Source organism: Lagenorhynchus albirostris, chromosome 11, assembly GCF_949774975.1.
Source record: "Lagenorhynchus albirostris chromosome 11, mLagAlb1.1, whole genome shotgun sequence".
NCBI lineage: Eukaryota > Metazoa > Chordata > Mammalia > Artiodactyla > Delphinidae > Lagenorhynchus > Lagenorhynchus albirostris.
In genome coordinates this window covers 100,944,975-100,970,954 of record NC_083105.1, presented here as the reverse complement: position 1 = coordinate 100,970,954, position 25,980 = coordinate 100,944,975, and the positions used below count along the sequence as shown (strand labels likewise).

Genomic DNA, 25,980 nt, shown 5'->3' with positions numbered 1-25,980 from the left:
GAGGGCAGGGACTGAATGACATTTCTCTGTATCCCTGGGTCCTGGCAGGCATCAAGTATCAATACACAGCTGTCTCCCCTACATTTTCGTTAAGTAATCAAGCCCCGCCCCTGGCTGTCATTCCCTGGCCTCCACCCGGTCCCTCCAGCTATGTTTGGACAGAGTTGAGTTTTCAGGTGACCAGAGGAGGGACGGTAAGACGTCAGAAACAGGAATCGGAAAGAGGGAGGGGTCCCCTGGGCACGGGTGGGTTGGGTGGGCTCCCCGAGGAGGGAGCTCCTCTTACTTCTTGAAGTTCTTCGGGGGCAGGGCATTGCCGTTGGCATCGAGCAGGGGTGCCCTGACCTCACTCCTCAGCGTGAGCTTCCCCACCTCTCTCAGCTCCTTCACTGTCCTGAGAATCACCTGGTGCCTCCTCTGTGCGTCCAGAAAGAGAGGAGCACAGGAGATGAAGATCAGAAAGCTGTTTTGACCCATCCAGGACGGAGGGGGCACCGGGGGCTCTGCCGGGGGTGGCGGTGGGCCCTGGAATCCGTCAACCAGTGCCAGACATTGCTGTCATAGGGCCTGTCAGGCCTGGCAGGGAAGGTGGCCGGCAGACGTCCCACATGCAGCCACGTGTGGAAGCCCCAGGTGTGCTGGGCCGCATCCTTCCAGGGGCAGGCCAGTCGATGACGCACCTTGGCCTTCATTTCCACGCAGGGTGGCAGCTTCAGGGCCAGCTGGTGGTAGGTTTGCCGGGTGAGGCCGGGCAGCTCTGAGGACTCCCTGGGGAGGACGAACTCGCGTTGAGCCCACGTGTGGGGCGTCGGGAGGGTCTCGTGGGCGTGGACCATCTAGGGAGAGACAAGGGAGCCTGGGAGCCCTCTGCCTCTCCTCGGCTGGAGCGGACAAGCTGCCCGCGGCCTCCAGACCCAGATTCTCATCGGGACCGGGTGGCCAGGGGCGGGGGGGTTGGGACAGGACGGGACGTTTTCTCGGTTCTTGCCCAGAGCGCGTGGCCGCTTGGTATGATTTGCACGCGTCCTCATAGACTGTCCTCTGTCCATCTATCAGGTGTGTTTTCCCAGGCTCTTTCCTCAGCTGACATTTTCTCTTTCCTCACTCTGCCTTCACCATCCCCCCCTCCTGGGGCCCCCGTTCCTGCCTGGGGTCTGGCGCTCCTCTCCAGGCACACTGGACCTGAGGTGGTGTGAGGGGAAACGCCCCTTCCAAGCAGAGTGCAGAAGGGAAACCATTCTCCAGGGAATGGGGTGGAGCTTTTCTGCCCCGCCCCTCCCGTCCCCCGCTGCTCTGTCATTGGTGCATCCCCCTCGTGTAGGAAGCATCCAGATGTGGGTTCCTTTCCTTTCTGGCGCCCCTCCACCCCCCGTGAAATAAACAGTGGCAGATATATACTTGACACTTTGCGAAATACTTATCCTCCTCTCATTTAACCCTCACACCTTGCGAGTAAGTGTTCTTGTTGCATCTCAAAGATGCAAGAAGCAAGGCACGTGAGGGTGAATAACTTGCCCACAGCACAGAGTGAGGGCAGCAGAGCCGGCACTGAGTCTGTGCCACTCAGGACACCAGGCTCCTCCAAATGCCTCTGCGTCCCACTAGGACTTTTCTCGTTCTTTCTTTTTTTTTTTTGCAGTACGCGGGCCTCCCACTGTTGTGGCCTCTCCCGTTGCGGACCACAGGCTCCAGACGCGCAGGCTCAACGGCCATGGCTCACGGGCCCAGCCGCTCCGCGGTATGTGGGATCTTCCCGGACCGGGACACGAACCCGTGTCCCCTGCATTGGCAGGCGACTCCCAACCACTGTGCCACCAGGGAAGCCGCTAGGACTTTTTTTTTTTTTAATTTATTTATTTATTTTTGCTGTGTTGGGTCTTTGTTTCTGTGTGAGGGCTTTCTCTAGTTGCGGCAAGCGGGGGCCACTCTTCATCGCAGTGCGCAGGCCTCTCACTATTGCGGCCTCTCTTGTTGCGGAGCACAGGCTCCAGATGCGCAGGCTCAGTAGTTGTGGCTCACGGGCCTAGTCGCTCCGTGGCATGTGGGATCCTCCCAGACCAGGGCTTGAACCCGTGTCCCCCGCGTTAGCAGGCAGACTCTCAACCACTGCGCCACCAGGGAAGTCCCAGGACTTTTCTGATCCCCAAAACTCACCTGTTGCTTGGGCCCAGTCCCCTAAGTCATGTCTACACGCACACTGCAGGGGTGGGTCTGGATGTCATAACCAGACATTTCCTCTCCTCTGCCCTGAGCTCCGTGTTCACAGGGTCATAGGACAAGGGTTCACGGGCCCAGAGCTCTGCTGCCCGGGAGAAAGCATGGTCCACCCCAGGGCGGGCAGGGGGCAGGCGGGGGGTGGGGCTGGGGACAGCCTCTCACCCAGTGTGGTACAGAAAGGCAGCTGCAGAGATGCGGCCCCGCCCACCACCTTCAGGAAAGGTTCTCTGATGCGGGGCGGTCACGCTGCCCCCAGGGCGATCTCTGCCGGTTGCTGGCCATTTTCCTGGGCTTCCCTGAAGGAGGGGCAGCTTTGTAGGGAAGACCTTCTTGCCAGCACTGTTTGCTGCTGGGGTTGCCATGGTGATGCTTCCTGGGTGGAGACGCAGGGAGGAGGCCCTTACCTCTCCCTGGGAGGGCTCACCAGTCCCTCGGGCCCTGGCTGCCTTTCAGGTGAGGCAGGTGGGGAATAGGGCTCGTAACAGGAGCTGCTTCGAGGTGGGGGGCAGAAAAGCAGGGCGGGCTGGCTCCCAGGCCTCCGGTTGGGGGTGGAGGTGGTCATGAGGCGCCTGTAACTGGGCCCATCCTTCCCTAATGTTGGTGGGCGCGTGCCCCTGGGTAGGCCTTTCTTCAGGGAGCCCTGGAAGGCCTAAGTGACCCAGCAGGTTCAGAGGTCCCCAAAAGAGGCTGGCTGTGCAGGCCCGGTACTGGGGAAACTGCCAATTGACTGCTGAGCTGGGACGTGCCAGGGCGGAGGAGGGAGGTGACGGGCCACAGCCCTTTGCACTCTCCTTCCAGGGCTCCGTGTTGGCTTCAAGCCTTGCATCTTCCCTGTCACCACCATTTTCATCGTCACCCACTTTCCTTCCCAAGCCCCCTCACACCGTAGGGACCAGACACCAGCGCGCCACAGACCAGCATGTGCCCCTGGGCTTTATTGAGTAGGTAGTTACAGTAGTGTTTTGGAGCTGGGGGCTGTGCACGCGGTCAGCTGGGGCCCAGGGCGGCTCTCTGCAAAGCTGGGTTCTCTGCAAAGCTGCGGCACCAGCGCAGACAGGCAGGCAGACAGGCCAGCCGGCCTCCGCCTCCTAACTCGTCTCTCTGGCATGATCAGGGACCTTATCAGAGAAACGTCTCTCGGGCACATCTGGGCACCCACTCTGCTCCAGGTGCCTCCCTGCCCCCGCCCCACTCTTGACCCATAATAAGAGACCCTTTCACCAGCATTTCTTTTTGCAGGAAAGCTGACTTGGAAACGTGGGCAGGTGGGAGGCAGTGGCAGTAGGAGGGATCCTGGCAGGCTGACTGGCGTATCGGGGCACCTACAGTGAGGAACCCTTGAGGGAGGGACCTGGGAGGAACTGTGCACTGCAGCCCTTCCTACTGCAGGAACCAAAAGCAAGTAACAGAAGCGAACTGAACCTCCTGGTTATCGTGACCCCCTTCTGGCAGTCTCTAGATAATGATCTAAGGAGATAGGTTTACGTTTATAATTAGAGGATAATTAGGAACATATACACCATTTACAAGGGCCACCCTGCCCGCAGCAGGGAAGGTGGGGGGTGGCTGGGCACAGGCACAAACAGTCGGGGGCGGGGGGGGGCTCCTCATCTCTTTTCACCCTTGTTTTTGCTGTTCCCACCCGCAGCTCCTAGTAGGGAGGGAGGAATCAGATTCTCTTGGGGAGTGGGTGGCACGGAGACTGGTCACCAGGACCTCGCGGCTTGCAGAAGGCCCAGTGGCGGCTCTGGCGTGACGCCAGGCCAGGTGGGCTGGAGGAGCAGACGGCCCCCGCCTGCTGTCCTGGCGCAGAGCGCCCGGAGAGCCGCCGGCTTGAGCGGTGCGGTCCTGTCTCTACCGCAGCTCGGGGATGAACTGAGCCCAGCCGACGTCGTCGGAGCCCAGCAGGTCCTCCTCCAGGCCGGGGAAGCTGATGTCCAGCAGTATCTTGCTGAGGCTGTCATTCATCGTGTCCAGGACCAAGCCTTCTGTTAGAGAACGGTTGGCCGAGAGGCCGGCAACCTGCGGCTCGGAGGAGCCTGGCTTGGGGACCTCCATATCTGAGGAGGGACAGCCGCTGAAGGGGTCAGCAGTGATGTCAAAGGGCTCGGAATTGAGGAGCTCTCGGGGGGAGTCAAAGAGGGGGACGCTTTTCAGCGGGGTGGCGCTGAGATCCGCCAGCTCCAGCGAGTCCGGCAGGGGCCCAAAGGCACCCTGGGGGGTTCGTACGGGGCTGAAATCGAGCCCCCCAACTTTGGCCGGGGGTGTGAGCCTCCAGGATTCGGGGGTCACGGAGAGGGCAGATTTGCTCGGGGTGGAGGAGATGGGCAGCATCTCCTTGATGGGTGTCTTGAAAGGCCCGCCCTCCTCCTGGGAGGAGCCAAGCTGGGAGGCAGGCTGCGAGGACCCTGCTGTGGCTCGACGGGAAGTCCCGGGGCCCTCGGAGAAGAGCAGCTCCGGCTCCTCCAGACAGGGGGGCAGGAGGTGCTGTTTCCTTCGAGACCGGCTCATCTCCCTCCTCTCCCTGCGTTTGATGACAAGCAGGTCAGAGACGCAGCGGGCTGGGGACTTGGGCCCGCTGTAGGACTTCTTGGGCCTGGGGATGGGGGAGTGGGACGAATCCTCCCAGGAGGGGGACGATTCCTCCTTGACAGATGGGCAGGGCGAGGGCCACTCTTCCAGGGGCGGGCTCTCGACTTTGATGGGTCTCCCTAAGTGTGGCGTTTCCTCCCCAGGCTGCACTTCTTCCTCCTTGATGGACTGGACTGGAAGCAGAGGAGACAGCCCTTCTCCAAGGAGGAGCTTCTCCTCTTTCACTGGTCCTGCCGTGGGCAGAGGGGCGACGCCCTCGTCCGCGAGCAGCACCTGGAAGGGAAGCAGGTTAAGGTGAAAGCCAGGTCTGGAGATTCAACCAGGCAGCGGGTGGGACACAAGTTCATGACTAAGACAAGTGACATGCGGGTACTCATCCTCTTTTGTCTTTCTAAAGTCTTCAAGACTATTAGACATGAGACTAGATGATGAAGGTGGTAGTTCAATTCTGGGGGTAAAAGACTGGGCTTCCCTGGTGGCGCAGTGGTTAAGAATCCGCCTGCCAATGCAGGGGACACGGGTTCGAGCCCTGGTCCGGGAGGATCCCACATCCCGCGGAGCAACTAAGCCCGTGCGCCAGAATTCCTGAAGCCCTGGCGCCTAGAGCCCGCGAGCCGCAACAAGAGAAGCCACCACAAGGAGAGGCCCGCGCACCGCAGTGAAGAGTAGCCCCCGCTCGCCGCAACTAGAGAAAGCCCACCCACAGCAGCAAAGACCCAACGCAGCCAAAAATAAATAAGTTAAATAAATAATAATAAAATTAAAAAAAAAAAGACAGCGTTTCCTGTGGTGCTGGCATAATTAGTATCCATCTGAGAGAAAATAAATGGCTGTTTCATACCATATACAAAGACTTAAACAGAAGAATTAAAACCACACAAATCCTGAAAGAGAATCTAGGAAACTACATGTACAATCTGAGGGGCGGGGGGTGAACTTCTTAACCAAGACTGGAAACCCAGAGGCTGTAAAAGAGAAGAGAGACATACTTGACTCCATAAAAATGTAAAATCGGGGCTTCCCCGGTGGCGCAGTGGTTGAGAGTCCGCCTGCCGATACAGGGGACGTGGGTTCGTGCCCCGGTCCGGGAGAATCCCACATGCCGCGGAGCGGCTGGGCCCGTGAGCCCTGGCCGCTGAGCCTGCGCGTCCGGAGCCTGTGCTCCGCAACAGGAGAGGCCACAACAGTGAGAGGCCCGCGTACAGAAAAAAAAAAAAAATCTTAAAAGACAGGTTAATATTTTAATAACAAAGAAATCACAAATTATTAGCAAAACCCTATAGGAAGATGGGCCATGTCCATAAATAATCGTCTCACAGTGAAAAATTCCCAGTGACCAAACGCAGTGAGCAGGTGCTGACTTACCGATAAGCAAAGGATGATAGAATGAAACAAGGAGCTGTTCTTCATACACCACAGAGGGGCAAATATTAAAAAGACTGATAACACCCATGGCTGGCAAACATAGGTCTTGTTGGTGGATGTGTGAATTATCACAGATTTTTCTGGAAGCCAATCTTGCAATATTTAATAAACTTTAAAATAACTGTTCACTCAGCAATCTCATGTCTGGTTCTCCCACAGAAATAAAAACACTAGTAAGAAAGATACTTGCAAAGATATTTATTGCAATGTTCGCCATAGGGCAAAAAGACCTAGAAACATAATGTGCCCGTGAAAGCAGAATGGTTGGAAAACGTACAGCAGAGCCACACCATGGAATATTATGTAGCCATTAAAAAACAATGCAGGGCTTCCCTGGTGGTGTAGTGGTTAAGAATCCGCCTGACAATGCAGGGGACGCAGGTTCAAGCCCTGGTCCGGGAAGATCCCACATGCCGCGGAACAACTAAGTCCATGCCGCGGAACAACTAAGTCCATGCGCCACAACTACTGAGCCTGTGCTCTAGAGCCTGCAAGCCACAACTACTGAGCCAGTGTACTACAACTACTGAAGCCCACGCACCTAGAGCCCGAGCTCCGCAACAAGAGAAGCCACCACTGTGAGAAGCCCACGCACCGCAACGAAGAGTAGCCCCTGCTCGCCGCAACTAGAGAAAGCCCGCGTGCAGCAACAAAGACCCAATGCAGCCAAAAATAAATAAATAAAATAAATAAATTAAAAAAAAAATGCATTAGGGAGTTCCCTGGTGGTCCAGTGGTTGAGACTCTGCGCTTCCACTGCAGGGGGCACGGGTTCTATCCCTGGTTGGGGAACTGAGATCCCACATGCTGCCTGCCACGGCTAAAAAATAAAATTAAAAAACAAAAAAACCCCTCAAAAAAGTAAAAAACAAAAAACAATAAATTAAAGTGATGCCAAGTGACTTGGGAGAATTTCCCTGGGGCAGAAAGTGTGTGTAGGGCCTCCCTGGTGGCATAGTGGTTAAGAATCCGCCTGACAATGCAGGGGATACAGGTTCGAGCCCTGGTCCGGGAAGATCCCACGTGCCGCGGAGCAACTAAGCCTGTGCGCCACAACTACTGAGTCTGAGCTCTAGAGCCCGTGAGCCACAACTACTGAAGCCCGCGCGCCTAGAGCCCGTGCTCTGCAACAAGAGAAGCCACTGCAATGAGAAGCCCGCGCACCACAACGAAGAGTAGCCCCCGTTCGCCGCAACTAGAGAAAGCCTGCACACAGCAGCAAAGACCCAACACAGCCAAAAATAAATTAAAAAAAAAAAAAGTGTAATACGATCCCATTTTCAACGCTGTGTGTGGTGTGTGCGTGTATAACATGGCTGTGGCGATCGGTGTATGCAGAGCATACTAAGAGCATGAACAAGTGGGAGAAAGCATGCTAAACTGTCAACATGGCTTATCACGGGGAGCAGGGGCGACATGGGTGAAGGTGAGGCGAGGGGAAGCAAAAAGAAGAAAAGGAGATGGAAAAGACTGCATTGAAACGAAAACAGTGTACATGCTACAACCACAGGAATGCATTTATGTAAAATTATCTATGCTCGTAGGTATACTTTTATGTATATTAAAATGATACATATATATATTTTTTGCGTTATGCGGGCCTCTCACTGTTGTGGCCTCTCCTGGTGCGGAGCACAGGCTCCAGACGCGCAGGCTCAGTGGCCATGGCTCACGGGCCCAGCCGCTCCGCGGCATGTGGGATCTTCCCGGACCGGGGCACGAACCCGTGTCCCCTGCATCGGCAGGCGGACTCTCAACCACTGCGCCACCAAGGAAGCCCTAAAATGATATTTTTTAAATTAAAAAAACAAAAGCAAAAACAGGGACTTCCCTGGCTGTCTAGTGGTTAAGGCTCCATGCTTCCGCTGCAGGGGGCAGGCGTCTGATCCCTGGTCCGGCAACTAAGATCCCGCATGCTGTGTGGTACGGCCAAAAAAACCCCAAAACTAAAAAACCAAAAACAACAGAACAAAACGAAAACAAAAAACAAGAGCAAACCCAAGGCTCTTTATCTGGAGCCCCCGCTACTTCCATCTCAGAGAAAGGGGCACAGGGGCCCTTCCTGTACTTGTTACAGGCCAGCTCCTGCTCGCAAATCCTTCTCCGCATCACGGCACGGTCCTCACTCACTGTCCTCAGCCCTCGAGGCTAGACCACTGATGCTCAACCAGGAGCAACTCCCCCCAGGGGACATCTGACAACACCTGGAGACATTTTAATTGTCACACCAGGCGGTGCCCCCGACATCTAGTGGGGAGAGACTAGGGATGCTGCTAACACCCTTCAGTGCACAGGGCAGCACCCCTCCACCCCCAACAAAGAATTATCCAGCCCTAAATGTCAGCTGTATGGAGGCTGAGAAACCCAGAGCTAGACTGGCCCATCACTAGACCATGGTTACTGGGGGCCTCCAGGGCATGCCCATTATAAAGCCCTCTCCAGGGACCTCCCTGGCGGTCCAGTGGTTGAGTCTTCGCGCTTCCAGCTTCCAGTGCAGCGGGTGAGGGTTCGATCCCTGGTCGGGGAGCTAAGATCCCTCAGGCTGCGTGGTGCAGCCAAAAATAAATAAATAAAAATTTAAAAAAGAAAAAATAAAGGCCCTCTCCACACCTGCTTGCTGCCCAAATCTACTTTGTAAAACCTCCTTCCCTGTGAACTCCTCCTGAACCGTCCCAGCCCATCTGTTATAATCACCCTTGTCTGAGCTCTTGTAAACTCATCAGGCATGAGTGGGCCCTCCAACATCCCTTACGTCCTACGGCAGGTTCCTTGTTAGCTCTTATGATGCTGTTGCACTTTCCTATGCGCCGGTGCCTTGTCCCAACTAGACGTATAAGCTTCTCAAGGGACACTTGGCAGAATCTCTAATTGACTGGACTCTCTGCTCAGAGAGAACCCGAGGCACTGACCTTGGGGGCGATGCGGACTCGCTTGCTGTGGCGGGCGAGCTCTGAGCTCATGAGTGAGGCTGCCAGGGGCAACGGCACCTTGACCGAGGGCTGCAGCACCAGGGACTGGTTCACTGGGAACTGGATGGGCACCAGGTACGAGCTGACCCGCGGCAGCAGAGGCTTCATCTTCCGCCCTGGGGGGGACCGGGAGGGGTCAGGAGCAGGACCCAGGGACAGGCCCCTTCCAGGCTACGGGATCTTTGCTCTCCTTCCCTGGGCTGGGACCCCCGAGTCTGCTCCCTACAGGTGCGCCCCCTGGGACCAGGCTCCCCCATACTAACGTGCACCCAGGGGGAGTTCGGTTTTGATGGCCACGTTCCGGCGGAGCTCAGGGTTGGGTCGTTTCTGCTGCTGTTTGGGGCAGAGAGGGGGAGAAAGAGACCAGGTCAGAGACGCAGGGGGACGAGGCAGGCGACCCCACCAGCTGCTCTGGTACCGGGCATGGAGCAAACCGACCGCCTGACCCTGGGCAGGTGGTGGCACAGACACATGGCAGTGGGCGGTCCTACCACCTCATCCAGGTGTCCTCACCCCCGGGATGCAAAGCACGGAGCTCTATGAGGGGCAGAGAAAAGCCAGGTAGAGAAGTGAGAGCAAAGACGGCCGCCCTCCAGGCCCGTGCCATGCACCGTGGTCACCATCTTGCAGGGAGACTATGGCGGGTTCTCCTGCCACGCGCCGCGCTGCTTGGGGCACCGTGATGAGCCCACGGGAGCAGAAGGAGGTGGAGGTCACGTGTCCTGAACACCCAGCAGCTCAGGTGCCCTGCGTTCAGGGCTGGCAGGCACACAGCCACAGGCTCCCTTTCCTGCTAATGTCTTGTCCCTGTCACCGAAGCCATGCTGAGCGTGGAAAGGAGGCAAGGCCGAGCCCCGAGCGGGAGGGAAAGAATCTTACTGATTCCAAGTGCTCGGGCGATTGTGGAGACCCTGGGTCCAGTGGCTGGTGGTGGTCAGGCATCGTGGGAGAGAAACAAGACGGAGTTACCACCAGTGCAGTCAAGCTGACCAGACCGGGTAAACCTATTCCTGATGAACGCCGAGGGCCACCCTCAACAACGGTCCCTCCCGGGAGGACGAGGGCAGCTAGCGGCGCCCTTGTGGGCGCTCTGAAACTCCAAAGCAGTCGCTTCTGATGAGAGATTCAGGGGGCTTCGTTTCTGCTCTCCGGCCTAAAGAAGGGCTTTTCAAAAACCAGGTTTCCCAGACTTCCTCTGTAAGAATCACCTGAGATTCTTGCTAAAAACACATATTCCTGGGCCCATCCCAGGCCTACTGAGTCAGAAGCCCCAAGAGAGGGGCCCAGGAGGCTGTATTTTAACAAGTGTTCCAGGCAGTTCTTATCACAGGGCAACACTGCCCCAGGAGGTCCCGTGTTTGGATCAGAGAGTCCTCTCTGTGGCCTGGTCTAGCAGAGAAGCGTACCATCCCTTACGGGCTGGCTGGCCTTTAACTCTACCCTGATCGGATGAGCTCGTCCCAAGAGGACTTCTTTCCTTTCGCGATGGATCTCATGACCTCCAACACTGGCCTATTTGGATGCTTACCTTAAACACCTGGTCCAGCGTCAAGTAGCGATTGGCACTGGGGTGGATGGTCCAGAAGGAGACCTTGCCGTTGGCTGACGTCTCGCGGACAAACATGTCGTGGAGGGAGAGGTTGTGGCGGATGGAATTCTGGAAGTAGAGGATGCCACTCATCAGCTACTTTGGCTTTGCAAACACCACCGCCGACGTCCCCCAAGGAAATCAGGCCCAGGCCTTGTGTCCTCGTAACCGTGCCTATTGGCAGCTCCTGTGACACTCCGCGTGGCGGAGCTGGCAACCGGAGCCATCAACCCGTCTGCCCAGTAGGGACAGAGACTGGGGCCATTCCTGAGGGGGCGATAAAGCAGAGACCTGGACAGCTGTCAGGGGCTGGGAAAGAGGAGTGAGGCTGTGGGTGGCAACCAGTAGCCAGAGAGGCGAGTGAAGAAATTACGATGCCAGGGAGCTCCCTGGGGGCCTAGTGGTTAGGATTCTGGGCTTTCACTACTGTGGCCCAGGTTCAATCCCTGGTCGGGGAACTGAGATCCCACAAGCCACGTGGCATGGCCAACAAAGAGAAAAATTATGCTGCTGGGGAATTCAGTTGAGGTGAGTGTGAGGTTAACTGTCTTGCTGTGGGGAAAAAAATACAAAAGCCCGCTGGCCTGGGACAGAGCATCTGTTGGGGCACCTACGCTGCGGCTCTGAGTCCCGTGTGAGCTATGGCTCCCAGGCATCTGTGTTCCCGTGAGCGGGAGGAAAAGATCCCTGCCTTCTGGAGAAGAAATGTGACTTTATAGAAGGTGAATCTTTGGATCGTGAGGCCTACAGATTTTTTTTTCATTAATATATTTTCACAAAGCTACTTAGTCACTCCAGCTGCTGTTCAGTGTAGCACAGAAGTGGGCTCTGTGCTGTACTGGAGTCTCCATCAACCCAGGGTAGCGACAGGTGACGTGGTTACAGGGCTGTTAGTGATGCTTTTGTCTGGATTCGGCAGGATCGAGTCCCAATCCAAAAGATACGGTTGTTGAAGGTTCTAGCATCCTTGGCACTTAACTGCTCCCTCCGCACCTGACACAGACTACTGCCCTTCCGTGTAGACAAACTGTTGGGCCGGACTGACCTTGACTGTGGCTGTTACAGGACACGGTACCTTCCAGCCTGGCTTGGCGATGTGCTTGAAGTAGGGGAAGTGGTCCTCGATCCAAGTGTAGATGTCTTTCAGGGTCATGCGCTTCCTCTCCGTACTGTTGATGGCAAACTGTATCATGGCCATGTAAGAGTAGGGTGGCCGCTCAGACACGGAGTCCGGCCAGGTTGCCGATGCTCCCAGGGGCCCCTCAACCTGAGCGTTCTGAGAAGCCAAAGGGAAAGAGAAAAGGCGATGACATGGAGAGTTCACAGGACCTCGCCCGCCCCACCCCACCCCAAAGAACATCCCCTAGAGAAACATTTTATCCCATAGAATTGTACTGGAAACAAATCACCTGAGACCACTATTCCATGGAATAAAATTTTAGAGTTAGGGAGAATCTTAGAGGTGATTTAATCCAGTCTCCAAACATAGAACCACTTCTCTGTCGTCAGTCCTTTTTTTGAAGATATTGCCCAATAATAATTAGAAGTCCAGTCTTTGTCAGTTGAAACCTCTCAGGAAAGTCTGGGTACATGTTATGACTCTTAAAGCATCAACTGTATGTTAAAACTACACCCATTTTTCAGACCTGAGCGTCGAGGGACTTAGGTCTTAGTCTGATTTCTACTCCTGATGTGATGTGAATAAACCCACCTCCTTTCAATGTTTGTACAAGAGAAATATTCCCAAGGGTATGGGACAGACAAATGTCAGCAGGGCACACATCTGGCTAAGTCGCAGGCAAAGATCTGATCATCCATGTTTTAGAAAATTGAGCTATAACTTTGTAAAGTACACAAGTTCTAAGTGAACAGCTCAGCTTTCACTTATGTACACATCCACGTAAATTTTCCCTTTTAAAAACTGTTGAGTGAAGTAAGTCAGAAAGAGAAAAATAAATACCGTATGCTAACACATATATATGGAATCTAAAAAAAAAAGGGTTCTGAAGAACCTAGGGGCAGGACAGGAATAAAGACGCAGACGTAGAGAATGGACTTGAGGACATGGGGAGGGGGAAGGGGAAGCTGGGATGAAGTGAGAGAGTGGCGTGGACATATATACACTACCAAACGTAAAACAGATAGCTAGTGGGAAGCAGCCACGTAGCACAGGGAGATCAGCTCAGTGCTTTGTGACCCCCCAGAGGGGTGGAATAGGGAGGGTGGGAGGGAGGGAGATGCAAGAAGGAGGAGATATGGGGATATACGTATATGTATAGCTGATTCACTTTGTTATAAAGCAGAAACTAACACATCATTGTAAAGCAATTGTACTCCAATAAAGATGTTAAAAAAATAAAAATTATTTAAGGAAAAAATAAAAAGATAAAAAAATAAAAATTGTTGAATGATGGATTAAAGGGTATATACAAAGGGCAACCATGAAGAACAAACCCAGGCTACACAAATTGCTGGAGAGGTATTTAAAATTCACAACTAACTCATTTTATTTGCTATTAATTTATCTTCTAATAAAACAATCTTGTTAAAAATGCTGTATTCCTTTCATACTGTTGGGATACCTCTTTAAAGTTCAAGTGGCTTTCCAAACTGAGACCTCTTCATTATTTCCTGAATACTTACTCAGTACCTCCTAAGGGCACAGTACTAAACCCTGTGCTGATGGGGTACAGAGTGAGCCACAGGAGTCTGCCCTCAAGGAAATTTCACAGGTAGGAGCGAGCGAGGTGTGGGGGGTGGGGGGGGGTGGGGAGGATCCCAGGTAGAAAGGGAGCTCCAAATTATATAGAATCACACTAAGTGAGTGCTAATACCAGAACTTGGAAATTCTACTCCACAGGCCACTTGATTTCCCTTCTTAGAAATTCCCTGCACCAGCTCTGACTGCCCTAGTGAGTGACGGGACAGCTCACCTTAGCCTGACTCCGCTCCAGGTGACGATTCTCCTTCTCCTCTGCCTCTTGCTTGATGCTGCAGGAGCCCAGCCCATCGGAGGTCATCTTTCCAAGCCACTGGATGTTTGTCAAGCTGTTGTCTAGCGTGCAGCCGGCTGCCTCGCCGCCAGCTACAGGGGAAACAACCCAAGACGCCGCTTAGCTGCCTGGTCCCGAGCCCAGCAGGCCCGGTGAAGCTGGCAGTTAGGGATCACCTCTGCCCTGAGGGACAGGGAACACATCCCGGGTACTCTGCCCCATTAGGATGTCAGGAGAAATTCAGGAGCACGGTTCAAGTTGCATTTCAGTCTGAGCCACACTGAGCCTTAGAGCTCAGTCAAGGTGACCTTATAAAAGCATGACTGAGCATCTCAACAAAGAAAGTCACTTTTCCTCCTTACGCTTTCTCCTTCATTAAGATGGAGAAAGATTCCTATTTCCTTATGTGGTCAATGCAGAGGATAACTAGAAACGATAAACAAATCCTTTTCCAATGTAAAGAAGGGAGTAGAAATGCTAAATTACATTGCAACCCCTTTGACAGTGCCCAAAGGATCCGGGTCAAGGTTTTAGGATGAAGAAAGGCAAGACTTTCCCCCGGTTCGGGCAGACGCCTGTGTGTCCTAAGCGTCAATGTGGCGGACTGCAGTCCTCACCACCAGAGAGGGAAGGCTAGCTCCCCAGCCCTTTGCCCTTTGCCTACAGACCACATACCACAGTTCTCCCATCTCTGCCCGGGAAGGGCTCCAGCTGGTCTAGGAAGATTCACGTCCTTGGATGCAGACTTTGGTCCCAGGGCCTCGGTGATCACTTCTGTCCTCTTGGGATCATTGCTGGCTTGGCCTTGAGGCTGGGGTCCTGGAGGGCGAGTGGGGGCTCCGCCGCAGCTGATGAGGATGAATTTATTGGGCCCACTGCTGCCACTCTCCTTTCCTTTGGCAGTCAGCGCTGTGATGATGCTCTGGACATTGGCATTCTTGGGCACGGCCACCACTTGCGTGTTGGGCATGGTCGGGTGGTTAATCATCTTGATCCCGGCTGGAAACTTGCAGGGGTTGGACTCGGCCACCTCCTTGGAGGCCTGCGGTTGAGCAGGCTCTTGTTGGGCAGGGTGCCTCTTAGGCTCCTCTTCTGATGTGTCACCTGGGGCATTCTGAACAGGAAGGGGCAGCTTCCGTCTTTTGAGAATCAATGGCCGACGGGGGCTGGTTTTCATTATGAATCTGTGCTTTCACTCTCCATTGAGAATGACAAGCATGGACCCTGGAAAGCACAAGGGGCAGCAGAAGGTCAGAGGTTTATTAGGCTGAGAAGGAGGTTCTGTTAGGGAGGGGTCTTCCTCATCACATGACCAGGAGCATAAGCCCACAGGCCCAGGTGAATACTCCTTGGGGCTCTGTACAGACCACAGACAATAAAGAGATAAGTTCTACTGACAAAAGTTAAAACTGAAGCAAACAGAAGAAATTCAAAGGGGGAAAGTGGGATTAGGTTGGCTGTAGGTCAACACAGTCAAAGCTCTAGGAGCTTAAGAATGTTTTGGGAATTCCCTGGCGGTCCAGTGGTTAGGACTTGGTGCTTTCACTGCTGAGGGTGAGGGTTCAATCCCTGGTCAGGGAACTAAGATGCCACATGCCACATGCCACGCGGTGTGGCCAAAAAAGAATGTTTAGCTACAGAAATAAATAGGGAAGCTACAAAAATGTGGAAATGTCTCTTATTTCCTACTGTAACACAGATCCCTTGCAGTGACTATTGGGACGGGAATGATGGAATAGGACATCCTGACAAGACTCTGATCCCATAATCCATTCTAGCATAGACCACATATTTTTTATACCAACTTACTTTATAAATTAAAGGATCTGAGCCCACAAAATCAGAGGAAAAAGGCAGATTGTACCATTATTGTCACACCACTGAAGAAATCATCTTCCAGCTCACAAGACCTCAGATAAGGGGGAAACTGCTCTACTCAAGGCCCAGGGTAACGTTAAGGGGTGACATCATTTCACAGGCTATTATCCTTGCCTTTCTTAAAAAAAAAAAATACATTTTTCTTTTACAGTTTGCAAACTATTTATATAGTGACATTTTAGTACTTGCATGTGCTTATTCATATTTTGACTTTCTAATCATGTGACTGTATCGCTTAATTTCTCTTCCAGAACCAAGACTGTTATCCCTGTCTTCTGACTAACAGACTGTGCTATCTTCAGTGTGCTAAGGTGGTTTTGTAGTGTTAAGGAAAACTGTTTTATCTTTTAAAAGTTGTGTTTTTTGATTTTAACAGATCTGTGGAATACTCTACCATTGTGTAAAGTTGTGAAATTCTAGTGAGAGGTACTCTGAGTGACAGAGGAATGCGCTGTCCCTTTTTTAGGATATCTGCCTTCTCCCTAAAACTGACTGTCACACTCGCCTGACATTTGCCATCTGCTTAGAATCCACAGACCCTCTCCACTCTGCCTCCTTTTCCTGTATATCTAGGTTTCCTCTACCTTCAAATCTCAGTTTTACTTCCACCTCCTATCTCTTCCGGCCTCCCTCCCTCCACCCATCAACCAGTAGATACTAGTAGTCGCTCCCCACCCGCAAAAGATAACTTCCTGGTCTAAAGCTTAATTTTCCCTTCTACTCTGACCAGCCTCTTGCTACCACTGCCAACACTTTCTAGCCCGGAGACTTCCGGAGCGGCTCCCGGGACTCACCCACATCCAGACCAGGGCTAGGCTGCGAGGGTCTCCGGAACCCGAAGGAGGGTCCTGGGAAAGGGCGGAGTGGAGGCCTAGAGGTGAGAGCAACGGGGTTCAGGGGAGCGTGCGAGCAGGTCGGCCTCGGCTCCCAGCGCAGTAAGCTCAGAGGGACCCCAGCCGCCGTCTGCCGGAGCAAGCGGGCCGCCCCTCCTCCCGGGGGAAGGCCGGGGGCGCTCAGCGGGAGAGGTGAGGAGGGCCGGGAGGCTGGATGCAGCAGCGCCGCGCACAGTCGCCAGCCCCGTCCGGAGCCAGCCCTCCGCGTACTCCCGGCCCCGGCCTCTCGCACGCCGCCCACTCACCTCGCTTGCACCGCCGGACACGCCGGCTCCGGGCGGCTCCGCGCTGCTCCCACCGGCAGGCCGGGTAGCGACCCCGGCTGCGGGGCGGGGAATCCCGGGATCCCGGGAGGGAGGGGGGGTCCCGGGCCGGAGCCGGGGCCGGGGGTGGGGTCCCGCTCTGAGGCTTTCAGTTTGTTCCGCTGTTTGAAATTGGCGCCGGCGGAGCGTTGAGGTCACGTGACGGGCGTGGCCAATCAGCGCCGGCCCTGTCTCCGCGTTCAGCCGGGACGCCGGCGGCGGCGGCGGCGGCGGCGGCGGGCGGCGGCGGGCGGGCGGGCGGGTGGGCCCTGCCTGGCTGTTGAGGCGGGCGGGGCGGCGGCGGGAAGGGCAGGTGAGACAGCCCGACCGGGCGATTGAGGCGGACGGAACGACTGGCGAGGCAGCCCAGCCGGGCGGGTGAGGCGGGCGGAACGGCGGCCTCGTTGGGCGGGTGAGGCGGGCGGAGCAGCGTGCGAGCCGGGCGGGCTGGTCTGCGGCGGGTGAGGCAGACAGAGCGGCGTGCGGGCCTGGCGGGCGGGCGGGCGGATCGGCGGCGGGTGAGGCGGACGAGGCGGGCGGCTCGTGGGGAGAGCGCAGGGGGGCGGTGGGGCGCGGGGGACCCCAGGGACAGTGGGGACCCCGGGCCGCCGCGCCCGGCTGCGCTGCGCCCGCCGCCCCGGGCTCTTCCCCCCTCGCTGGGGGCACTGTCCTCCGTTGACCTCCGACCAGCGACCGTCGCGGGCCCGCGGGCCCCCGAGCGGCCTGAGGGCTCCTGGAGCGCAGTTACGACCTCGTTCAGGTTCCCTCCTGAAAAATTATTCGCACACGGTGAACCCCGCCTCCACCCTGAATCTTCGAGTTTTGATCTCCTCCCGCCCCCCGCAGTCTTTTCTTTGTAGTAAAGGACTTTATCTACTAACTTAGTTAACACGTTTAGTTGAGCACCTACCGTGTGCCGGGCCGCGCTGGGATGCAGTGGAAGACGGGGTCTTTCTTCTGCGCTTACGGTCTGATGGGAGCAGAGAGGAGCTCAGACAGATTCGCAGCGAATTGCTTATTTAATCAAGTGGAGAATTACAGCTGCGAAGTGATAACTTAGAGCTCAGGGATAACTTTTGAGTATGTAAATGAGGGGATCTTGCCTTATGGTAGGTGAGAAAGGCATTTCATTAATCTTTGGCTGCGTTGGGGCATTTTCTCTAGCTGGGGCGAGCAAAAGCTACGGAGTCTCCGGTTCGGTGCGGGAGCTTCTCATTGCCGTGACTTCTCTTTTTGCGGAGCGCGGGCTCTGAGGCGCATGGGCTCAGCAGTAGTGGCTTGCGGTCTCTAGAGCCAGGCTCGGTAGTTGTGGCACACGGGCTTATAGCTGCTCCGCGGCATGTGGACTCTTCCTGGACCAGGGCTTGAACCCGTGTTCCCTGCATTGGCAGACGGATTCTTAACCACTGCGCCACCAGGGAAGTCCCAAGAGAAAGGCATTTCTGATGAACTAAAGCTTCCTCTGAGATCTGAGGCCTTTAGGCAAACACGGGAGGGAGACCCTCCAAGCCAAGGGAATAAGGTGTGCAGGGCCAAGCCGCAGGAGGAAGCGTGGGCGGCACAAAGGCTGAAGAATATCTGAGGGGTTTGAGCTAAGAGACCTGCACTGGAGTGTGTGTGAGATGAAGCTGGAACCAGAGCCACAGGACCTCAGCCACCACTAGGAGTTTGGTCCCTACCCAAAACTCAAAAATTTTAAGCAGGAGTGTGAGTCAAGATCAGATTTGCAATTTAAAAAGGTCCCCCTGCAGGGGGTGCCAGAGGTTAGGGTAGACCAGTTAGGCTATTGCATTACCCCTGGGTCAGAACTGTTGGGACTTGAAGGGTGGTGGAGAGAGAGGAAGATAGGGGTAGGGTAAGATTATTATTTTTCACAAAGGAGGAATGCTTTTATCAAATTTTGAGTTGAATAAGTCTCAAAAATTGCCACTGATTCTGATCCCACATTTGATACTGAACTGTCACTAAAACCCACAAATCTGTTTTTTTCCCAAAGTATAATTGACATAACACATTATGTTAGTATCAGATGTACAACATAATGATTACCTATTTACACCTCAAAATGATCACAGTAAGTCTAGTTACCATCTGTCACCATACAGAGTGACAAAAAACTTTTTTTTCTTGTGATGAGAACTTTTAAGATTCTCTTGGCAACTTTCAAATTTGAAATACAACATTGACTATAGTGACCACATTGTACATTACATCCCATGACGTATTTATTTCACAACTGGAAGTTTGTACCTCTTGACTCCCTTCATCCATTTTGCGACCTCCCCCCAACTGCCCTCCTTGAGAGAGGGGTATTTTTTTTTTTTTTTTGCCGTACGCGGGCCTCTCACTGTTGTGGCCTCTCCCGTTGCGGAGCACAGGCTCTGGACGCGCAGGCTCAGCGGCCATGGCTCACGGGCCCAGCCGCTCCGCGGCATGTGGGATCTTCCCAGACCGGGGCACGAACCCGTGTCCCCTGCATCGGCAGGCGACTCTCAACCACTGCGCCACCAGGGAAGCCCGAGAGAGGGGTATTTTTGAAGACACGTTTAAGAGGTAGGATTGACAGGGCTTGATGTTGGGTTGGATGGTAGAGGGAAAAGGTAAATGTCAAGGCTTTTGGTGGCATAGCTGGATGAATGATGATACCATTCCCTGAGCAAGGGCCCTGGAAGATGATCACTTTTACGGAGGGGGGTGCAGGGGAAACGAGCATGAATTCGGGTGTAAATGCTTTAAGTTTGAGGTACATTTGAGACATCTAGTTGCTATCGCGTAGGCAGTGGAATGTTTGGGTCCTGAGTGTGGAGAATTCTAAGCCAAATATAGAAATGCTTGACTCGTGTACTTCCAGGTGGTTATTGACATGTCAGCAGACAATTGCCTGGGAAAGGCGTGTGGAGTGAGGAAGGCTCCAAAGCCCAGCCAGAGGGAGAGGCCACAGTAGCAAAAGGGACTGACCTCTAGTTACAGCAGAAAGGAAGAGGATGGATGCAGATGTACTGAGGTTTGTGAGCTCGCCTTCTGGAAGATGAGAGTGTTTCCTTTGATGCCTCCTGTGTTCTTTGTGAAGTAGGAAGTAAGGCGGTTGGTTTGGAGAGAAGAAGAGTTCCGAAGTTTTAAGACAGTGGGAAAGTTTTAAGATAACCTTTGTGGAAAATGAGTTGATCAAGGACACAGTAGGACTGCTGAACAATGTGGTGTCCCCAAGAGGCTGGGGACTTTGAGCAAGGCGTGAACTTCGGCACTTCTCCCTGGAGCGGTTGTTACCACTGTCATCTCCCCGCTGGGCTCCTGCAAGAGCCTTCCCCCTCGCTTCTCTGCCTCCTTTCTCTGTCCCCCCTCTTCCCAACCCACCTTTCCTACAAAGCACCTAGAGCTATCTTTGAAAAGTATAAATCGGACTGTGTAACTTCCCTGTCCAGAGCCCTGCGGTGACTTCCTCTTGCACTAAGCATAATTCAGCCCAGTCCTTACCCTTGCCTTAACCCTGTGTCACGTGAACTGGCTTCACCTCCTGCCACTCTCTAGTTCAGCCATGCTGACCCTATTGCTTCTTGAACAAGTCAGACACATTCCCATCTTGTGGTCTTTGCACTTAACTGTTCTCTCAGTCTGGAACATTCTTTCTCACATCTTTCTCTTGTCTGCTTGTTCTCCTTTCTTCATTCAGGTCTTTGCTCAAATATCATTTTTCAGATAGGCCTTCCCCGACGACCCTGTCTGAAGTAGCACTGGGTCAGCTCAACCCCTTACACTGCTTCACTTTTCTCTGTACCTCTAATCACTTCCCAACTAGACGTAAGTGCCATGAGGTCAGGGATTTAATTTTGTAATCTGCTATATATTTCTAGCACCCGTAATGGTGCCCAAAACACAGTGAGCACGCAGTAAATATTTGCTGAATGAATGAATGAACAAATGGATGTATTCATTACCTGTGTTCTCCCTAAAATGTTTGTTCCTTGAGGGTAGAGACCTCGTCCTGATTTCTCTTTACATGTATCTCCACTGCCCAGTGACATAAACCAGAGTATGTTGCTTTGCTGCTGTTGACTAAATGAAGGAATCACGCTGTATAACGGAACCAGTCAGCCCTGCTGTGCCTCTCCCTCCAGCATGCCGGCACCACCCGTTCACCTCTCGACTCAAACTTCCGTCCCACCAACCCACTGACAGAACCCTTATTAAAACTGATCTGGGGGCTAGACCCACTGGACGCGTTCTCAGACTTGTTATTCCTTTGTGGGTCCTGTTGGCCCTGCCTCTGCCTCCCGCCTCCCACCTCTGCTGACACTGCCCAGGTTCCGGCTTCATCGGTTCTCAGGCAACACAGTTACCTTCTCACTGGTCCCCCTGCTTCCGGGGCACTTGATCTCGCCTTTCACACTGTTGCCTGGATGACCTGTCTAAAAGACAAAAGCAAACAAAAACCAAGCATGGCACCTAGGAGATAACTGAAAATTTCAACCCTGAATATTTGATATTTACTATTTAAGGAATTTACACATATAAATATATATTAATGTATATTATATAAATATGTATATTTATATGTTAGTTGTGTTACTAGGAATGATATCATGACTGGGAACATAGTATTTTCAAAATAATAAAGGGGTAGGGGAAGTGGATGGGGTGTGGATGGGATGTGATCGGTCGTGGGTTGATGGTTTTAGCTGGGTTATGGGCACGTGGGAGCTCATTATATTATTAACTATTTTTTTGTATGTTCGAAATTATCTGGGGTAAAAGTTAAAAAAAAAAATCCAAGTGTGGTCATATCCGTCCGCTGGAAAATCTTCAGTGACTACTTAGGCCAAAGTCCAAACTCAGATGGTCCGCCTGGTTTTCTGCCCTGAGCCTGATACCACGTCGCTCCTCAGGTCTTGCCTTTTGTCTTTTCATGCCTGTGTCCAGCTCCGTGGAGGCTGAGTGCCTGGATTCGCAGTGCTCCTTCCTGTCTCTGCCCTGGTGTGTGCTGCTGCTCAGCCTGGAACGCCCCCCCCACTCCCCATTCTTTGGCTTTTCCTAGCCCTTCTATACCTAGATCAGGTCACCCTCTCCAGAAGGCCTCCCCTGGGGGGAGTGCAAGGGAGCACTGCTCTCATTATTGTAATTGTCCGTCTCCCTCTGTTAGCCTCTCAGCTCTTTGAAGACAGGGGCAGTCTGTGTCTCTACAAGTGCTTGGCACCCAGTAAACGATCATGGGATAAGTGGTTGGTTATTCATCTTTAAACTCCCAACACCCAGCATGGTGCTTAACACGTGCTCGATAAGTGTTCATTGAACGAACGTTGTTGAGTGTGAAACTACTGTGTATTGCCTTGGTGGTGTAGGTGTAGGAAGCTGGTGTAGGTGTACCACCCCACAGTCTTGGGGTAGGGCTGCTGGCTGTTAGCAGAATCGGCTGGCAGAGTGTGAGGAAGAGCTGGGGAATCAGCAGATTGTTTTCTCCCAGCTTTTGTTTCTTCTCCACAGGCATGGGTTGGAGGTGGAGTCTCTCCCTGGACCTGACCACAACCAGCACCATGCAGTTACTAACTGCTCTACCCTCACCTATTGATGCCTCCCAGGAAAAAACGCCGCCAAATTTCCCAGAAACCCCAGCTGCTATTCTGCCAACAACCACTGGAGGGCCCCAAACACTGCTATGGGTCTCCCCAGCTTCCTATCACCCACACTAGACAGGTGCCCAGCAAGCCCCTTGACGACAGCACCATCACTTCCTGGGTAGGCCATGGGATTCTTGCCTTGACTTTTCCTCTGCCAGGCTTCTCACGCTGCCATGTGGAGACTCGTGGGCGCAGGGACAAGGAGGTGGTGTACTCCTTCTGTCTGTCCTCAGCCTTGTTCTCTGGTTTATCTTTTTTCCTGAGTTCAGACTGAGGCGTGGGTTGATTGGAATTGGAGTCTTTCCCGCGCCCCACATTCCTCTGTAAGAGTTCAGTATAAAAGTTTCACTATCCAGTAGCTGGGTGAGAAAGCCAGAGAAATGTCAGAACGAGTAAAAAATGAGATTGTTCCCTGAGCTTCCCGTGAGACGTGGAGTTTTTAGCTAAGTACTCTATTTACTGTTTAAATGACCAAACGTTGAAGAAGAATCCTCAGAAATGGCATATGTTCTATTTTGACAGTTTAAAATCCCTGGGAAGAGAACACAGCTACTGCATGTCAGGGAAGTAGTGTAGCAAAAGAGCCAGACAAAAGCCTAAGAGAGCTTAGTAAGTGTGCTTTGCCCACGATTGCTGGGGAGAACCAGAGCCCTGGCTTCAGGACTGGGGAAGAAACACATGTTAGAACCCTGTTGATGAGGAGGAATGAACATGTGAACATGTATCGAGTCCTCACTGTGTGCCACGCCCCCTGCTATTTGCTTTCCGTGCCTGATCTCACTCCCCGTTCTTCAGCCCTTCGTCCTTCACTGGGGCCTTCTTGGTGCCAGGTGCTCTGCTAGGGCTGGGGATCCATGGTGAATAAGACTGCTGGGCCCGCTCTCAGAGTTGAAACATAAGACAGTTAAGCGTGTTGCAGCCGTATGGTATGATGAAGCGAAAGAGGCATTGTCCCCGTTCGTGAACAGGAGGGAACTGAAAGCCAGGGAGATTGAGTAACTTGCCCAAAGCCCGTATCCCTTGGATACTGTTATCCAAATAGACAGCTGCTTTTGTTTTGTGTCCATTGCTGTTATGGGCCCCCATTTAGGATTCTGGTCATGGGATGCAGTTTCCTTAGGTTTGTATTTGGTAGTTGGCGCTCTTCACTTTTTTTTTTTTTCTTTTGGAATCCTTAGGTATCACCTCAGTTTGATACAACAACAGAAAGCTGGTTCCCGGTCAACAGGAAACGTCATTGCCGAGACCAGGCAAGGCGTTCAGGTCGACAGTCTACCAGCTCCAGGTTTCCACACCTAACATTTGAGAGTCCACAGTCTTCTGCCAGTTCAGCCAGACCTGGGATCCCCCTAATCAGGGACTGTCCCGGTCAACCAGAAAAGGACATTTCTGGAAGGCCCTTGGTTCCCATGCTCAGCCCCCAAAGCTGCGGGGAGCTGTCAGCACATGCACTTCAGAACTTCCCTTATGTGTTCATTCCACCGGATATCCAGAGCCCAGAGTCCTCAGGGCAGGGAGGGCCCATTCCCTCGGTGCAGAGGGAAAACAGCCTTCCCAGCTGCTCCCTTCACACAAGCACGCCCAAGAGCCCAGAGCCCGGGCCTGTTCTGGTTAAAGACACTCCTGAGGAGAAGTACGGGATAAAGGTCACATGGAGGAGGCGACGACACCTGTTCACTTACCTCAGGGAGAGGGGGAAGCTGAGCAGAAACCAGTTCCTTGTGAAAAACTGACTGGGTTTCTCGGACATCCGTGGTCTCAAGAAATTGATTGCTGGAGTCAAAAGGGAATTGAATTCCCAGATTTGCTTTTTAAAATATCTTGTGTCATAAACAGTTTTAGTGTCATAAACAGTTCACTTTGTATTTTCCTTGTATTAGCTGTTTAAAATTTTTAAATATCTTGTAACTGTTTAAAAAGTCTGTAAATAAATGGCTGCAGAAAGTTTTTAGAGAACCCTGCTTCTGTCACTAATGCAGCAGTACTGCCCCCTCTACAAATGGTCTTTCTTAATTGTTCCCTTTAACCACTGCTTATTCATCCTTTTAAACACTTCATTCAAACTAATTCATTCCACATGTCTGAGTACCGACTCAGTGACCGCTTCCTCTGTGACCAGATGCATGGAAAAACTCGAAGCAAACTGTGACTTTTTGTAGTTGAGCTCCTGTCTCTGCAATCTTGGCTCATCTGCTGAGAGGGCTGGATGAAGAAAGGGCAGCAAGCCTGTTTTAATGAGTCAGTGGGACCAAGGGAGATAAAGGGGACATAGGTTACTTAGGGTTACTATGTTTTGAATTTTTGTTTCCAACTGTAGTAATCTGTAAATATTAAATAGGGTGGGAAAACGATTTCTTGTAACTGTTTAAAATGTATGTAAATAAATATATAATCTTTTCAAATACTACTTTTTATTGGAATTCATGTAGAAGGACTGCCTGGTCAACAAAATATCTCAATTTTCCTTCCACCCATACAAGTAGCATCTCATTCAACTCCATTCCGTCAGCCTTCAGAACCTAGTCTGTGTCAGGTCCAGCCCGAGCTAGACAAGCAGGGATTATTTTAAAGATGGGGATTTGAAACACAGATAACCGTGTTCGGTGTCACGCAGTGAGTGGAGGCTGACCAGAGAAAGCAGTGCTCGGCTCTCCTAGCTTGTGCCAAATTTTCTGCCTTTTAGAGGCTCAAAACCAGTGTGGGGGCAACTTTGGCCTCGGAATGGAACGCCGCAAAGTCAACACGCGATGAGTTTTGACGGGATGTTCTGTAGGGACTGTAATGCTGCATATAAGTTGGGGACAAGATTTACTGGATCCGACAGCGGATCTCTTTATGGGATACTGATGCTCGAAGACGGCCGGTAGGCTGCCGAGGGCGGTAGACGGAAAAGATCGTCAGGCGGGTGTGCAGCACAGGTCCGGGGACGCCCTAAAAGCTTGGGCTGGACTAGGGGAGGGGGCGCAGACGCACTTGGTTGGGAAGGGCTGCCGGGCGAGCAAGTGTGGTTCCGGGAAGTCCTCGGGGTCGGGAGGGGGCGGCCCCCATGAAGCGCCCTGGGAGGCCTCCGGGTATGGACCGCTGGGTGAGGGCAGCCTGGGCGCGCGGCGGTTACTGGGGGCTGGGCGGCTCCTCCAACCCAGCTGCGCGTAGCAAGCAGCGCGCAGCAACCCGTCCGTAGCAACCCTCCCGCGGCGCCGTCACCGCCCCTAGCAACCCACCCGCGGGGGCGGTGGGGAGCAGCGGGCGCGCGGACCAATGGATGCGGAGCGGCGGGAGCGCGATGGCCAATGGGCGGCGGCGACAGTGCGAAGTGCTGTTGCGGGGCTGGGCCGCTGCGCCAGGCTAACCCCCAGCGGCCGCCGCGCGGGTGTGGACAAGGTCGCTGCTCTCGGGGCAGCGGGATGGAGGCGTCGTGCCGCCGCCCGGCGCCCCGCGGGGACAGGTCAGGAGCGGTGGCGACGAGCGGAGGCTGAAGGGGGCCGTGGCGGTCCGGGCTGGGAGCCGAGGG

The 25,980-nt window shown here is 53.5% G+C and overlaps 4 protein-coding genes across 13 annotated transcripts in view; 2 read left to right on the top strand and 2 right to left on the bottom strand.

The window, feature by feature from the left end:
• Positions 1–282: 282 nt before the first annotated feature.
• TEX52 (testis expressed 52) lies at positions 283–2,499 on the bottom strand. The gene is given in 4 exon segments (XM_060164338.1): positions 283–515; positions 518–836; positions 2,429–2,475; positions 2,478–2,499. Coding segments are annotated over 4 exon segments (621 nt in total).
• A 468-nt stretch (positions 2,500–2,967) lies between these two features.
• On the bottom strand, positions 2,968–16,911 carry FOXM1 (forkhead box M1). 4 transcript variants are annotated; one of them, XM_060164334.1, is made up of 9 exons: positions 16,801–16,911; positions 14,460–15,008; positions 13,725–13,876; positions 11,837–12,067; positions 10,732–10,860; positions 10,083–10,127; positions 9,467–9,536; positions 9,144–9,319; positions 2,968–5,082 (listed from the first exon to the last, which is right to left on the bottom strand). In XM_060164334.1, exons 2-9 carry the CDS (start codon positions 14,959–14,961, stop codon positions 4,072–4,074), a joined length of 2,316 nt encoding a protein of 771 aa, XP_060020317.1. In that variant the 5' UTR covers positions 14,962–15,008; positions 16,801–16,911; the 3' UTR covers positions 2,968–4,071. The 4 variants fall into 4 exon arrangements, with proteins under 4 accessions (XP_060020317.1, XP_060020318.1, XP_060020319.1 ...); XM_060164335.1 differs by having other exon boundaries at positions 11,867–12,067; XM_060164336.1 differs by lacking the exon at positions 10,083–10,127.
• A 199-nt stretch (positions 16,912–17,110) lies between these two features.
• Positions 17,111–24,416, top strand: RHNO1 (RAD9-HUS1-RAD1 interacting nuclear orphan 1). Of its 4 annotated transcripts, none has more exons than XM_060165620.1 (4): positions 17,111–17,235; positions 19,709–19,861; positions 22,336–22,587; positions 23,648–24,416. In XM_060165620.1, the coding sequence occupies exons 3-4, from the start codon at positions 22,420–22,422 to the stop codon at positions 24,200–24,202; spliced, it is 723 nt and encodes a 240-aa protein (XP_060021603.1). In that variant the 5' UTR covers positions 17,111–17,235; positions 19,709–19,861; positions 22,336–22,419; the 3' UTR covers positions 24,203–24,416. The 4 variants fall into 4 exon arrangements, with proteins under 4 accessions (XP_060021603.1, XP_060021604.1, XP_060021602.1 ...); XM_060165619.1 differs by lacking the exon at positions 17,111–17,235 and adding an exon at positions 17,528–17,646; XM_060165621.1 differs by lacking the exon at positions 19,709–19,861.
• A 1,311-nt stretch (positions 24,417–25,727) lies between these two features.
• Positions 25,728–25,980, top strand: part of TULP3 (TUB like protein 3) — a 42,747-nt gene continuing 42,494 nt past the window's right edge. For 2 of the 4 annotated variants that reach the window (XM_060164327.1, XM_060164326.1), the window contains exon 1: positions 25,825–25,914. In XM_060164327.1, the coding sequence (XP_060020310.1) occupies positions 25,874–25,914 (41 nt within the window). In that variant the 5' untranslated portion in view covers positions 25,825–25,873. Of the gene's footprint in view, positions 25,915–25,980 lie in introns of all 4 variants that reach the window. The other 2 variants (XM_060164325.1, XM_060164328.1) reach the window with 2 other exon arrangements.

Excerpts from the sequence above, each read along its gene's own strand:
- FOXM1 (XM_060164334.1), bottom strand. The coding sequence starts at position 14,961 with ATGAAAACCAGCCCCCGTCGGCCATTGATTCTCAAAAGACGGAAGCTG. Across the intron at positions 13,877-14,459 it reads GCAGAGATGGGAGAACTGTG|CTGGCGGCGAGGCAGCCGGC; the intron begins GTATGTGGTCTG and ends TTTCCCCTGTAG. Across the intron at positions 10,128-10,731 it reads CGCTGGACCAGGTGTTTAAG|CCACTGGACCCAGGGTCTCC; the intron begins GTAAGCATCCAA and ends GACCACCACCAG.
- RHNO1 (XM_060165621.1), top strand. The coding sequence starts at position 22,420 with ATGCCTCCCAGGAAAAAACGCCGCCAAATTTCCCAGAAACCCCAGCTG. Across the intron at positions 22,588-23,647 it reads ACAGCACCATCACTTCCTGG|GTATCACCTCAGTTTGATAC; the intron begins GTAGGCCATGGG and ends TGGAATCCTTAG.